Source organism: Eleutherodactylus coqui, chromosome 8, assembly GCF_035609145.1.
Source record: "Eleutherodactylus coqui strain aEleCoq1 chromosome 8, aEleCoq1.hap1, whole genome shotgun sequence".
NCBI classification, from domain to species: Eukaryota; Metazoa; Chordata; class Amphibia; order Anura; family Eleutherodactylidae; genus Eleutherodactylus; species Eleutherodactylus coqui.
The window spans coordinates 152451096-152466345 of record NC_089844.1 but is presented as its reverse complement, the minus strand read 5'-3'; the positions used below and the strand labels follow the sequence as shown (position 1 = coordinate 152466345).

Genomic DNA, 15250 nt, shown 5'->3' with positions numbered 1-15250 from the left:
GCTTTGATGGCGTCATCCGGCGCGGTCCTCGTCGGTCGGGTCAGCTTTGATGGCGTCATCCGGCGCGGTCTTCGTCGGTCGGGTCAGCTTTGATGGCGTCATCCGGCGCGGTCTTCGTCGGTCGGGTCAGCTTTGATGGCGTCATCCGGCGCGGTCTTCGTCGGTCGGGTCAGCTTTGATGGCGTCATCCGGCGCGGTCTTCGTCGGTCGGGTCAGCTTTGATGGCGTCATCCGGCGCGGTCTTCGTCGGTCGGGTCAGCTTTGATGGCGTCATCCGGCGCGGTCTTCGTCGGTCAGGTCAGCTTTGATGGCGTCATCCGGCGCGGTCTTCGTCGGTCAGGTCAGCTTTGGCGTCATCCGGCGCGGTCTTCGTCGGTCAGGTCAGCTTTGATGGCGTCATCCGGCGCGGTCTTCGTCGGTCAGGTCAGCTTTGATGGCGTCATCCGGCGCGGTCTTCGTCGGTCAGGTCAGCTTTGATGGCGTCATCCGGCACGGTCTTCGTCGGTCAGGTCAGCTTTGACGGCGTCATCCGGCGCGTTCTTCGTCGGTCGGGTCAGCTTTGACGGCGTCACCCGGCGCGTTCTTCGTCGGTCGGGTCAGCTTTGACGGCGTCATCCGGCGCGTTCCTCGTCGGTCAGGTCAGCTTTGATGGCGTCATCCGGCGCGTTCTTCGTCGGTCGGGTCAGCTTTGATGGCGTCATCCGGCGCGTTCTTCGTCGGTCAGGTCTACTTTTGCCGCTGATGACTCCCAGCATCATCCATGTTTGTAATAAATTAGCGCACGTTATGTGGCTGAAGTACAGAAGGCTCTGGTCCGTAATCTTGCTCTCCCATGAACTCTTTGGCGCGGTCTAGGACGGTTTTGTTTGTGATCTTGGTGGTCCAGGTGATTCGTAGGGGTTTCCTCCAGCACCAAAGCTCAAAGACCTCCGTCTTCCTCCGGTCTGTTTTCTTCATAACCTTTGCAGCTGTGATTAGGAGCACAACGTATCCCCCCTATAATCGCCCTTCATTAGACCCCCATCTAATAGCGCGTTTGACCTTCAGAGCCGCAGTAATTCGCCGTGGTGTAGATTGCATGAGGTGATGAAATCCTCCTGCAGGAATATCGGCCATTGCGGACAGGAAGCTTCTTCTAGTTGCTGCATATTAGATGGAGGTGCTGACATGTTCTGATCAGCTGACAGGAAGGAGTCATCGATTCATGCTGCCTGCACCAAATTCTGATCCTCATCATCATTCATTCAGGCACATTAGTCGGAGCCGCAGCGTTGTATTCAGCTGACTGTGCAGCGCCTGTTGGTCAGCATGATTCCTGACATCCTCCTCTGACCCCTATCAGTGATGAGTTGTTTCCATCCACAGGATCCCCTTACACTGGGTGTTTAGTCTGAATCACGTCATTCTTGTTATATGAGAAAACCCCACGCGGTTGGCAGTGACGCCCGGCTAGTCTGGCACCGATGACCATAGCCCGTTGGAATCACTCAGATCGCTGGATCCTCCCATCTAATGTGGATTCACACCGAAACTGACCTATGGAAAACTGGTCATGTGATTTTATGCTGCACCCCGGGGTGACGGGGAGAATCTCCATAAGAGAGCGCCAATCCTGAGCGGTACCATATCTACAAGATGACTTGGCTTCTCTCGCTGAGAACAGTCCCGCATCGCTCTACTGGCCAACACCGTACCAAATATGTTCTCCGTTTTATCTGCTGTCTCTAACCCCGTGTTGTCTCTCTATCTAAAACAAAATCTCTCAAAAACAGAATCGTGTTTCCGCCATCTCCCGGCCGACTGAAACCTGATATCTCTATCTCAGTCTGCGGTACTACACGTCCTCAACAGCACCCCCGCTGGGTGGAGGTCATATCTGACTCCAAGCTTTCCTTCACTGCCCCTATTTCGTCTCTTGCTCACTGATGCTGCCTGTGTCTCAGGTCATGCACCTTTTTCTCATTGTGGACACATCAAAACTAGAGATGAGTGGGTGTACTCGGTAAGGACAGATACTCAAGCAAGTATCATCCTTAGAGTACCTGCCTGCTCGCCCGCCCGCCCGCAAAGATTCGGGTGCCGGCGGGGGTGAGCGCTGTGCTGCGGGAGGAAGCAGGAGGGGGCTGGGGGGGGAGAGAGAGAGATCTCCTCCACCCCCACCCCCCTTTTCGAATCTTTGCGGGCGAGCAGGCAGGTACTCGGTAAGGACGATACTCGCTCGAGTATCTGTCCTTACCGAGTACGCTTGCTCATCTCTAATCAAAACCTTCTCGTTGCCCCGATCCATTCTTGTCCGGACTGTTGCAGTTCAGCCTTACCCTCAGTCTATCCGTAATGCAGCACCCAGGCTCATCTTTTTGTCCTGCCCCGGGGCCAGCTCTCATCCATAAAGCTCACCACGGTGCTGCACCTCCCTCATCACTGTCTACCCCCCTACCTGCTGCTGATCTCACATTTCAGACCCCGGCCCACTACTGTGTTTCTTCGTATGTGTAGTCTGTTAGGCAAGAAAAAAACCTCATGGCATGCACCATTCTGACCCATTTTACAGACAAGACTCACCCCTTCAAGTCAATGGGGAGGGGAAAAACAGACAGCCAACATATGGCATCTATGTGCAGTTCATAAGCAGGTTTTTTTTAAGCCACAGAAAGGTAATAATAAAATTAACCTTGTGTCCGATTTTTTTTTTTTTTGTGGACAAGAAAAACACTTGGCATACAGAGAAAAAAATACTGACACCTGGACCGAATCTGGAGGCCACAGAGCTGCACACAGGAGAAAAAAGAGAAAAAAAGGATTTTGTGGATGTAACCCTTTAAAAAAGGAAACAAGTGTAGAGCTGGCCTCACTTCCTGCATAATCCGAACCTCCGGTCTTTTCCTGAGCTGCACCAATTCTCTGGAATGCGCTACCCCAGCCAATGCGGCTCAGCCCCACACCCAGATCTCTACCGTACTCCCTAATTGGGCCTCTTTCTCCCTCTGATTTTACTGTCCTTTTTTCTGCTGACAGGACCACATTACCTGGGTGTGGGACACAGCCGCACCCAGTATGTATAAGACTATTTAGCCTACTTAGTTCCAGAGGTGTTCTTTTTCTTGTGAAACTGTGCATAGCAGAAATGCACAGAATTTGCGTGATTCTCACTACTCGTTAGTCGTTCTCAGTCACTTATACAGCGAATGTGAACACTAACCGGTTCTCGTTGAAGGAGCCGACGCCGTACCTGCTTATATAATAACAGTGACGTCACTGGCTTGTGCAAGCGAGAATCGTTTAGTCTAAAAGTAGCCCCCCAAATTTCGTAGTGGCGGCCATATTGGTTGTGGGCAAGACGCAGCTATAACCCCCACCTGCCGTCGGCTCTCCCAATGAATAAAGCGCATGTAAATAATTAACAAGGAAGGCTTTATTGTTTGCCAATAGCATTGCTAATTGCACAAAACTCACTTACCCCGCGCCCTCCCGTATAACACACTATTATTCAATGACAAAACTCTTAATTATAAAACATAAAAGCCCCTCCCCCTTCACAACGCCCCCAACACCCCCTTCCCCCAAAATAAACAAAGTAATTCAAAATGGAGGTTAAGTCTCATCAGAGGGAAAGCGAAGAAGTTACAGCATGTGCGGCAATCAAAAAAAAAAAAAGAGCAAACTAAAGGATGCGGCGTGAGCAATGGAGCCCGCTATTCACAGAGAAGCAGGAGAAGAGGACATGGCGGCGCGGGTTGTACTGCTCACCGGCTGTGCTCTTCCCAACGTCCTGTACTATAAGTCATTGTGTTGCCCCCGGCCACTGGTGTCGGTACCATATTTACTCATCCTGAACAGATATATAGCTCTGTATAGGCGGTGGGAGCACTTATACATTTAGGTAATAACAAAGTTATGATGGATCCAAGAGCGTGATCTCCAACCCATGGCAGTGAAACTACATCTCCCAGCATGCTCCAGAGCTTGCACAGGGCCAGAGGACGCTGGGAGTTGTAGTTTCACCGCAGCTGCAGACAATTGTTATGGCTATATGTGAAATTGCCAGTGAAGTGTGATCTCCTAAAGGAAGCCATTGCAGAGAGCGATCAGACCCTTTGGGGCGGCAGAGGGCGATCAGACCCTTTGGGGCGGCAGAGGGCGATCAGACCCTTTGGGGCGGCAGAGGGCGATCAGACCCTTTGGGGCGGCAGAGGGCGATCAGACCCTTTGGGGCGGCAGAGGGCGATCAGACCCTTTGGGGCGGCAGAGGGCGATCAGACCCTTTGGGGCGGCAGAGGGCGATCAGACCCTTTGGGGCGGCAGAGGGCGATCAGACCCTTTGGGGCGGCAGAGGGCGATCAGACCCTTTGGGGCGGCAGAGAGCGATCAGACCCTTTGGGGCGGCACGGAGACTTCTGTTCACATCAATGACCATTTGTCAGATTATGAGCAACAGAAATCGGAGTTGTGCCCAAGGGGTTTGAGGCTTTATAAAGAAATCAGTGGCAGCACTGACTTCAATGCCATCAACTCATCGCTACCCTTTAAAAGGGTATCTACCTTAAAGTAAATGACCACCTTTACAATTGGCCATCCCCTTTAAGAAAACTACTGATGCCCCATTTTCAGGATGGGCGATCATTAGTAGATCGGCAGGGGTCTGTCACCTAGGACCCCGCTGATCAACGGCTTTCCAAGCCGATGCAGGGAGCAAGACAGCTCCATTCTCACTGCAGTGGCCAGACTTTGTATTGCAGGCATTGAAGATAATAGGAACATATCCTGCAGTAACAAGCCTGCCCATTGCAGTGGGAACAGAGCTGTCTGCTTCCTGCAGAAATCAGCTCAGTGCATGAGCGCTGTGGACAAGGAAATATGGCTGATTGGCATGGGTTCTGGGTGATTTGCATCAAAACCTGCACCACTATTTTCCGCTATATGTGAACGTACCCATAACCCTTTCCAATCCAATATTGGATTCAGGGTTTCCCAAAAGGCTCTTTTTGCTGTTATACAATGGTGCCATCTGCTGGCTAAAGCCAGTGTGTGCACGCCAGTACGGCTCCGACAGCGGAGTGGCTGGAAATAGACGGTAAGAATACCTTGTCGGACGTCTTCTGACATTGAAGCTGTACAAGCTTCAATCAGAATGTAGGAAGACGTCAGACAGTGGATTAGAAAGGGTTATTGGATCTTTATAGTGTTCGCAGCTCTACTTTTCAGATACACAGCTCCAAATCCCCTGCATAGACAGATACTTAATAAAAGGCTGCCTGCGGTCACCACTAGGGGGAGCCTAGAAGCTTACAGTATACTGTATACGCATTCAACACAATGAGAGAAACAGTTTAGAGAGAGTTTTCCTTGCAGCGGCTGCAGGTATGTCTATGCAGGGTATTTGGTGCTTTGTATCAGAAAAGTAACACTGACTGCTACAGATATATGACTCTAACATCCTCGTGCCTGGCCCCCGGACTGCACCCCAACCAATGAGCATGTGGAAGCCCTTGATGGACGGGTCTGGTCCCATGCCCCTCTGTTAGCGGCCATGGTTAAGACAGCAACGCTCTGCACAGTGACAAGGAGGCAGAGATTCTCATGCGCACATTGCGATGGTCTGCAGGCAGGCTGATAGAAGTGACTCCTTGCACTAAGTGGCCAACCCCTTTAAGATGTTAATTAGCACAAAACACTGGATCCAACAACCCCCTGATGAAAGGTGTACATTCCCTTTAAAGGAGTGACTTTCTCTGAAATGACGCACTTTAATGCATCGCTATTACTAATAGATTATTAAACCCCCTTCTACGGCTCACAGGAAACCCTGCGGGCTGCGCGCCCCTCCCCCGCTGTGGGTTCTCTTTTAGCTTATCACATTTGTACAGTAGAGCTTAAACGTTTGTCATTAAAAGAAGCGAAAACTAAAAACACAATAAAAGCGAATAAAAAAAATATAAATAAATAAAAAGAATTTCCATTAAAAGAAGAAAAAAAATAATAAAAGACGATTTTCTTTATCTACCGGAAGAAACGCGTTTAGCTGCCACTAAGTGATGAACCGGCCGAGGGCTTCTGGACAGGAGATCAGGCTTGAGGAGTGGCGCCAAGTGCTACATCGGGTAACACGCCAGCTTGTAATCTCAAGACTCCTCTTTTAGGCTACAGCAACGTCAGACAGCCACAAGTCATGTGACCCAGGACCGCAGTGCAGCCCTACTCTGATAGAAGCCAAGGCGGCTGCGGTGCGGCTCACTGACTGCAACAAGCCCAACGACGTTGCATCACAACCCGCACTGCCTTCTAGGTGAGAGCGCAGGGCGGCACTGTGATACTATGTTACAGGTACATCCATGTATTTAAAAACATGACCTTTGTGGTTTTGCAAAACTACAATTCCCAGAAAGCCAGAGGATGGCAAGGCATGCTGGGAATTGTAGTTTTATAGCAGCTCAAGAGCCACAGGTTGGAAGCTATGGTCAGGATGCAGAGCGAACTGCAGCTGCCTCGTGGTCTCCAATGCTGCGCACTTACCGCACCTAGTCTTTATAGTACAGTCCATAGGGGAAAAGACAGAAAGCGAGTGATCAGAGAGCGCCACCGCCAAGTGGAGGAGATGCAGGGGATCCTAACCAAAAAATATCTTGTGCACTGTACAACTAGGCAAATCATCTTCCAAGAAAGTAGTCATCTGGAGGACACGCGTCTACAAGGTAACGTTCGTATGTCCTTCAGCAGTGAAGTGGAGGGTCCTCGAGATGAGCATGCAGCGGGGGCGGGGAGGGTTTCACTCCAACTACAAGTTCTGCGCACCAGGAGGGTCCACTTCGTAAGAACAGGTCACTACGGAGAGAGAGAGAGCGATGGAAGAACTGTCGCCATTAGTGCAAGGCCGGAGCGCACCCAGCACTGCTGCGAGGAGACGAGCCGACGTGTCGACAGTTCATGGACACTGGTGCCAATGGTGGAAATGAAAAGAGAAAAAAATATATATATCTGGAGAAGAAAGGACAGAGGCGAACGGTGTAAAAACAGATCCTGGACACTGAAATGGAGGAACTAGTGGATGTAGGCCCTGTACACGGCGGACATGTCGTTGTCAGATTGGTCCAATGCTTTCGCTCGTTTATAGACCTGCGAGAGAGAAAGAGACAAGAATCAGAAAGGAGGGGGGGCCGGGGGGGGTTAAAGGGCACGCCTGCATTTACCATCTGCTGTAAAAGGGCCTATCCTTTGGATCGGTGGGGTCGTGCTCTGCAACCCACGTTATCATCATCATCATCAGAGCACCCTGGCCCCTTCAAGTAGTCAGACCGATCCTAAGGATAGGCCATGGGTCTGCAGTGTTGGTATTGTACACTTAGGTCCCGAGAGTGGGATTGGGAACCGTTTTAGCTCCAAACAAGAAGGGTGCCGGCTGTTTTTGACAGCCAACACCCACATGCAACAGCTGCAATCAGCACTCATACGGATCATAGCTGTTAACCCTTTAAATGCCCCAATCAGCGTTAGGGGGTCCCGAATAGGATAGCACAGGGGTCCCCAACGCCAGTCCTCAGGGACCACCAACAGGTCATGTGTTCAGGATATCCTATGATAAGAACACCTGTGGCAATGTCTGAGGCACCGACAATAATTACATCCCCTGTGCAATTCTGAGAAAATCCTGGAAAAAAAATGACCTGTTGGCGGTCCCTGAGGACTGGAGTTGGGGAACCCTGGGATAGCAGGTTGCTGTATGGTTGACATGGCAGCCTGGGGCCCTCAGGGCTGCTATGAGTGAATGCCCATAGATAAACTGCCTGTAAAAATGCGGTATAAAGTGCGCTGTCATATGCCGCTGTGAATAACGCGGCGGTGTGCATGCACGACTACTACTTCAATCATGTCAGTTTATGAGGCGGAGGGAGACTGAGTGCATTGATTTCCACTTGTCCCAAAAATGTGCATATAGCAGCGGCAGAGCTTGCACCCTGCCGCTCCATTCAGAGGCTTTCAGGGTGCAGTTCTCAAGACTCCTGTGGGTCCCAATGGTTGGATCCCCACCGATCAAACATTTATTTTCTACCCAATGGATAGGGACTAAGAATCTGCAGTAGGGAAAAAACCTTTGAAGCACCTTTGCTGAGATCCGATAACTGCAAATAAGACAACTGGTGAGTATGGACAGCAGAATGAAACCTCCTATTATCAACTACAGGCAATGGCCAGCAAATCAGGCTAAACAACATGCAATGCATTATGGGACGTCGCTCTATCAATATACACTGGCATGCCAAAAGTCATGGGACAGGAACTAATATTGTGTAGAACCAGTGAAGTGCGGCAACTCATCGTGGTATAATTCCACAAGTGGATGGAAGACATGTGGAGGGATGTTGGGCCGTCTGGATGCCCCCCCCCAGCTCCGTGGTATTTGTAGGTGCGCAGGTGTGGATGGACCTATTCAACACATCCCATAAATGCTCGATTGGGCTCTTGGCGGGAGAATGAGCAGCCGCACCATTAGTAGGAACTCTCCAGAAAGCCCCTCGAACCAATTCTGGACAACTTGAGCTCGATGGCACGGTGCATTATCCAGCTGGAATATCCCATCATTGTTTTACATGAAGTCCATGACTGCTGCAAATGGTCAGCAAGCCGTAGCGGGCACCAAGGACACGTTTACGCAGACCAGTGGGCCCAATCCATGGGAAGACACCCCACACCAGTATGGAATCACCAGCTTGCATCATGCCTTGTTGACCACTGGGGTCCATGGCTTCATGGGGTCTGCACCACACACGAACCCTACCATCAGCCCCAAACAATTGGTACCGCAACTCATTGGACCGCACTGCATATTACCAGTCCTGCACTGTCCAATTAGCGGTGTCCGGTGTTGTGGTGATAACAGAGCCACCATGGTAGGTTTTCTGCTCCCAAATCCCATGGAGGTTAAAGAACGTAGCACCGAGCCGTGGGACATGCGTTTGCTGCCTCCGGCATCGAATGTGGATGCGTTTTCTGTCAGATTTGCTTGCCTGTTTGTACGCACAATTCTAGCCAGAAGCCGCCGGTCGCAATAATTAAGCCCCCATTTGCAATGGGAGGGGTGGGACGGGGCGGAGCTAGGTCAGGAACTTAGCTTTACCTCATCCTTCCCCTCTCATTGCATATAGTGCAGAGGGGGCGGGAGCTCAGAGCACTGCTCCCGGCTCTTCCAGCCTCCTCCCTCTGCAGAGAGGGACGCCGTATATCGGCCGGGCGTGAATACCCAGCCGATATACGGTTGTCTGAATAAGCCCATACCTCTCACAAGATAACACCTTACAACTGATATAGGTGGGGCGTTCCCAGGCAGTCCCCCGAGATAACACCACTTCATCAATTTACATACTGCTATCCCATGACTTTTGGCATGTTATTCTAATGTGCAGCAACCAATCAGACTGCCGCTTTTATTTTTCTGGTCTATTGAACTTGTTTTGCAGACATTTAGACATGCCGCTGCTGTCCCAGCATGGCCTCACCTCATTGGCTGCGGCAGCCATAGGGGTAGGGTGGTTGACAGAGTCTCCCAGAGCGATGGCGAGCCTCAGGTCCTTCTGGATGTACTTTAGATAGAAGTCTGGTTTGAAGTTCCCCTGCAGGATGTCTGTAATGAGAGACGTGCTGTTAAGGAGAGGCGGCAATGAAGCCTGACATCTGGTGAAGTAGAGCAGAAAATGAGCTTTGACATTTGTGATTTCACGGCTCTCAGGCAGAGAAGAAGTAACCAGTGAAAAGTAATGAGGACGCGGGGGGGGGGGGGGGGGGGTACACGCTTACTTTGGCACTTTTGGTCCAGGAAAATACTGGAGAGCTGGCTCTGGATCAGGATGTCCAGCAGGGTCTGCTGGGACTGGCCGGTCACCTGCGCCAAGGTCATGCCTTCTGCTATCGTGGCCATGAAGCTGCCCTGAACCATGTTAATGATGAGCATCATCCGAGCTGCGTTCCCCACCTCCCCTAGAAGAGAAAGACAGAAAATCTAGCAACGTCTACAGCACACGGCCTGCAATGTGCGCTTACACCCGATTCTCCTTCCTTGCACATGTAAATGGGAATATGTATAAGTACTATATGCAGTTCCACTGGTGGGCGTTATCAGGTTCCACTACTTTAAAGCCCCTGAAACCGGAGAAGGGCTGTATAAATCCTGCAGAAACACGTCTGCACAAGAGTATCTTCATATCGCAGAATCCACGTCCGATGTCCACGCGTATTCACCTCTAAGCCTGCGGCTAAGCCACATGGCTACCCTTTTACCATACATTCACATGTGGATTTAGCCCTCGTCAGCAAGCAAATCTGTGTGCAGATTTCCTGGCGTAGAATCCGTGTCAAAAAGTGTTAAGATTGTTTCTTGTATTACACATGCGATGTATGTGCGCGTGATATGCAGTAGTTCACAGGGAGTCAAATACATTGACTTACACCGTTCGCGCACATTTGCATAATACATGAGTGCAAAAAAGAACGCAACCTGGTCTAATTTGCTGTGCTTTACGTGTGAGACGGCCCGATGTTTTTTTTATGGGCGCGTAATCAACGGCCCTTATACGCAATTACATTCCCTGTAGACAGCGTATATATGCGCAGCCAAACAACAAAAGAATAACAAAAACAGGAGGACTGCGCATGCCGGCAATCGAGAGATATGCCGTCATGCACAGTACAATATCGCTACCGTAAGTCGGCTCACCGCTGGCTTCACAGCAGTAAAACCCTGCGTGACCCACATAGGAGGTTACTCGTACGGCTGTGTGAGCCTGAACGAAATCTCAGTCTGTATCCTCACACCACAACGGCCTGGCACGGTTCTCATCAATATAGTAGTGTGCGCAGGTCATTATGCCCCATAAGATCAGCACACTCCACACCCATAGTCTGTAACCCTTTCAGAACCGCACTAAATGCTGGACCGGAGGGGGGATTTATATGATCTATTCCCTTCTCTATGCCACAGATCTGCCTGTTCCTGTGGCCAATCTGTGGTGTCCCAACATGGCTGCGCTGCGTCAGTCACTACCCGGTACAGTCTGTGCATTGGTGGTGGGACACTTCATACAGCTTTCAGATTGGTTAGGGTTGCTCATGTGAGCAGCGCTGACCAACCAGATTGGTATGTGGTCACTTGGGTTACTGATATGCAATAGTGCTCGGTGTGCATCGGGTAGTACAGCCATCTGCAGAGGGGCATCAGATGCTGCCAGATCCACAGCAATAGTGGGGGGAACCAGGTAACATAACTCCCCCTCTCCGGACCCTCAAGAAGTTTTGTCCTGGAGACGGAAGGTCACTTTCATCCATGCATGCAGTTGTGCCTGTGCATAGAAATAAGCTTGGGGACCTTTATCTGGTCCAAGACAGTCTACATATTTGACACCAGCCGTGGCGATCAGGTCACTGGGACTGGCGACCATGATTATAAGGGTATGTCAACATACCCCGTAATGGGTAGTTGGTGCACTTTTACATACTATTAAGAGTCCCCTGACATACAGTACTGTTAGTTCAAAGTGTGTGAAGGGGTTAAACCTGCCATTTATAAGGTATCGGAATATCTTTAAGTATTACACAACTATATCAAATGAGTTTACCAAGAAAGAAGGAGGTCTTGCCCATGGCCTGGAAACAGCTGCTGCAGTCTTCATAAACGCCATGGTCTCCAGCTGCCAGGATCATCAACATGCCATCGTTGGATAACTGCTGGTTACCGGCCACGGGGGCTTCTAGGAAGCGGCCACCCCTGGACACTATAACCTGGTCGAAAAAGGACACAGAGATCAGGGGGGCGCACTCACAAGTTAAAGGGTAACTAAGTTTTGAGAAGAGGGGACCAGGAGCTAATTCGAACGGACAGAAGCACTCCTCTGAGAGCTTGTCTGTCTGTTTTTGTCCCTGCTCGGAGCGGAGCACACGCTCTCTAGTCTGTATGCCGCTTGCTGATGACAGCTGAACAGGCACAGTGATCAGCGGACTGCTTCTGTCCATTTGTTTTAGCGATTGGTGAGGGTCTCAGCACCCGGACCCCACTGATCAATACTTGAGGCATGTCAGGTGGTTTTTTACCTCCATTTAGTGGGGGTCTGTTCCCGCCTGCGTGATTTAATTGCATTATTTGGCTCCATCCGAGGAGCCAAACAAGGGTGAAACCTGGAAGTGCCGGGTCTCACACACGCCGAACAGAACCCACTGACTATAGTGTCCGGCTGTCATTATGCACACCAGCTGTTTTCCGCACCTTGCATGCAGCATTATTTCGTCCTGGGTTTAAGTAGCCGTCTTCGATGAAGGCTCTGAACGCAATCTTCAACAGATGTAAATGAAGCCTTAGGCTATGTTCGTATGCGGAAATTGACATGCAGTGTGAATTTTAAATCTGCGGCATGTCAATTATAGCACCAGAGTTTTTGGTGTGGATGCCACCTCTTCTATTGAGGGACTGAATTCCACGCCAAAAATCGGTGCCAAAATTTGAACTCTCCGCAGCATATTCCGTCCCGTGTGAACATAGTCTTACACACTTAGATATCCAGACCGTTACCTGTGCTAGTTCAGCCACTGTTTCTGGGTCCACTGTAGACATATCCACATAACACTTTCCTGGACGGATCCCTTGCAGCACGCCGCTGGGCCCTAACACCAGCTGGAAGCAGAGAACATTATTAAAGAACTCCACCAGACACACAAAAATGTTCCCAGCACCCCCTGGTGGTCATTTTACTTTACCCCCCAAGGAAATATCTGTCACCCATCTAAAATGCTGAATACAGGCAGCAGCTCAGCGCAATATATATTTTCCAGGATCAAAAAAGGAGGCTATAACTCCATTAGAGCAGTGATCGTTATACAGATCCTTCTGATTGTGATGCTGGATGTAGCCAGGAGAGGCCAAGCTCTGTGCAGCAGCATGTCGCAGGCAGTGTGTAAACTCCAGCCGGAAGAGATTCCGCATCAGCAGCTAAATACACCCTGTAGGGCTGGACAGCTTTGAGATGGTCACTCCGTAAATAACTGCACTGTTAATTTGTAATAACCAATCACATCTAGTCTGATTTTATTACATCAGCGACATCAGGATTACGGGAGAGAATGCCGTCAGTGAGTCACTGGCTCAAATCTACACTATGTGGGGTATGTGTATGTATGCATAAAAATATACAGATACACCCTGTACTTGGAATGTGGCAGATGCCAGACGAGACGACAACGTACATCTTTAGCCGCTTTGGGATCTGCCACACAGGCAAACGTGATGTCACAGGTAGAGACGACCTCCGCCGGGGTTCTGCCTAAATGTGCTCCTTCCTGAATGAACAAGTCGCACTGCAAGAAATGGAAATGATAAGAGTGAGGGGATAAAAACAGCAACAAACAAACAATTTTAAAGGGATGCTAATTCTGCAGCCCATCAGTACAATCTGACGCTCCGTGTTTTATCCATTTCGGTCTAGTACTTTCGTGTTCTTCAAGTAACGGGAAGGGCAGAATCCCCCCCCGATCACTACGTGGGGTCACATCTCCAGTGCGAGAGCCTCCAGAGAGTTATATACATAGCTGCGACTGATATTAGCTGCTCTTCTGTACAGCTAGAAGCGGGTTTAGCAAGAAGCACACTGCTCAAAAAAATGAAGGGAACACTTAAATCACACATCAGGTCTAGATCTCCACAGTCCTCAGACCTTTAAACGTCTGTTAATTGCGCTCAATGTGAAGCGGACAATGGCCGACAGAGGAGCCGCCAATTCTGGTGTTCTCTGGCAAATGCCATTTGAGCACCGGTCCCACCGCAGGATGCCGGACCCCCATGTCACCCTCATGGAGTCTGTGTATGACAGCTGGGTCAGCAGAACTGGTGAAGAATCCGTCGGGAAGGAGAGGAATTATCTCCACCCCCTTTTTGGGGTGTCTCGCTGTACCTTTATTGAAACGGATTCCCAATCCCGTCCGCTTCCTGACGCGGCAGATAGATATCCCGGAGGTGGAAGTGATTTGGGATTATACTGGGAAGTGTTCCTGAGATTTTTTTAAGCAGTGTATATGTATCACTAAATAATAGGTAGGTGTTCAACCACTGAGTCTCCAAGCAATGGTGAGACAGCGGTCCCCGAACCCCTTTATGAATAGGATGATGATGTGCATGTGTGAGCACCGCTTCATTCAGCTCTATGGGACTGGTACACAAAGATGTGAATAGAGCGGTGGGTACATATGCGCACTATTGCCCCCATTCACACAAGGGACTCCAGGATCATCTTTCTCATGATTGCTAGGGGTCCTAGCAGTTGGACCCCCCAGCGATCATACATTTATCACTTCTAGATGGGCGATAAATGTATTTAAAGCATAAAAACCTCTTAAGTGCCTCTTTAAAAGGTAAAGTGATCTGTAAAAAAATAACTCAAAAAGAACACTAAACCTAGAAATGAACGATTTAAGTAAACAGGAGAGAATTTTGCCCCCATCGTTCCTCAGTCTGCAGAATTTTCTGCATGATGCTGACACAATCTTGTAGAAACCGTGCAGCGAGAAGGGGGTTATTCTGCTGGCCGTTTCCTTTTTTTTTTTGCTGCTGCTTCAGACAGAGCAGAGGGGGGAGGCTCCTGCTGCAGCTAGACAGCGAGGGGGGGATGGCTGATCTCCGGGGACACATTTCTTAATATATTTCTAAGTTTTAACTAGGAGACCAAAGAAAATGAGGAAGAGCGGACATGTTGCATTTTCCATGTTTAGTGTTCCTTTAAGAAGGCGAGCTCCAGTTTTGACAGTAGTATACACCAACGACTAGATCAATCGCTTCAGATGGCAGTTCAAACATCTCTTCTATTATTGGTGATGATTGCTAGACCACCACCTGCCATAGGGGCAACTGCATCCGTACAATGCTACACGGTTCCTCTCCCCCTCCCGACTCCAGACCATAAAAGTGGAGCTAGCCTTCAAAGAGCATTTCCCTCTAAAGTCCCCAGTAAAGAGACGTCCCCGAGTCGTCCTTGCTGTCAAGTTATTCAATTTCTTAAGAACATTGCTAGACAGTTTATTTGCCCGGCCAGGTCGTGTGAAGGTGCGCCAGTCACCCAATAAACGGGCAAACGCTCATTGATCACATATTTAATGCGACACAAAAATAAAATGTGGGATGCGCTGCCGACAATGAGGCAGTTGTACAGAGGATGGATAATTGTATGAACGCCTGGTAGATGAGAACCAATTATGTTGGTCAGAACAGCTTTGTGTATAAGGACCC

General features: G+C 49.8%; 1 protein-coding gene across 3 annotated transcripts in view; it reads right to left on the bottom strand.

The window, feature by feature from the left end:
* Positions 1–3547: 3547 nt before the first annotated feature.
* The window catches only part of GLYR1 (glyoxylate reductase 1 homolog), a 36070-nt gene continuing 24367 nt past the window's right edge, over positions 3548–15250 (bottom strand). For all 3 annotated transcript variants that reach the window (XM_066576712.1, XM_066576713.1, XM_066576714.1), the window contains 6 exons: positions 13219–13329; positions 12548–12649; positions 11601–11763; positions 9787–9966; positions 9489–9613; positions 3548–7110 (listed from right to left, as the gene is read on the bottom strand). In XM_066576712.1, the coding sequence (XP_066432809.1) occupies positions 7036–7110; positions 9489–9613; positions 9787–9966; positions 11601–11763; positions 12548–12649; positions 13219–13329 (756 nt within the window). In that variant the 3' untranslated portion in view covers positions 3548–7035. The remainder of the gene's footprint in view (positions 7111–9488; positions 9614–9786; positions 9967–11600; positions 11764–12547; positions 12650–13218; positions 13330–15250) is intronic.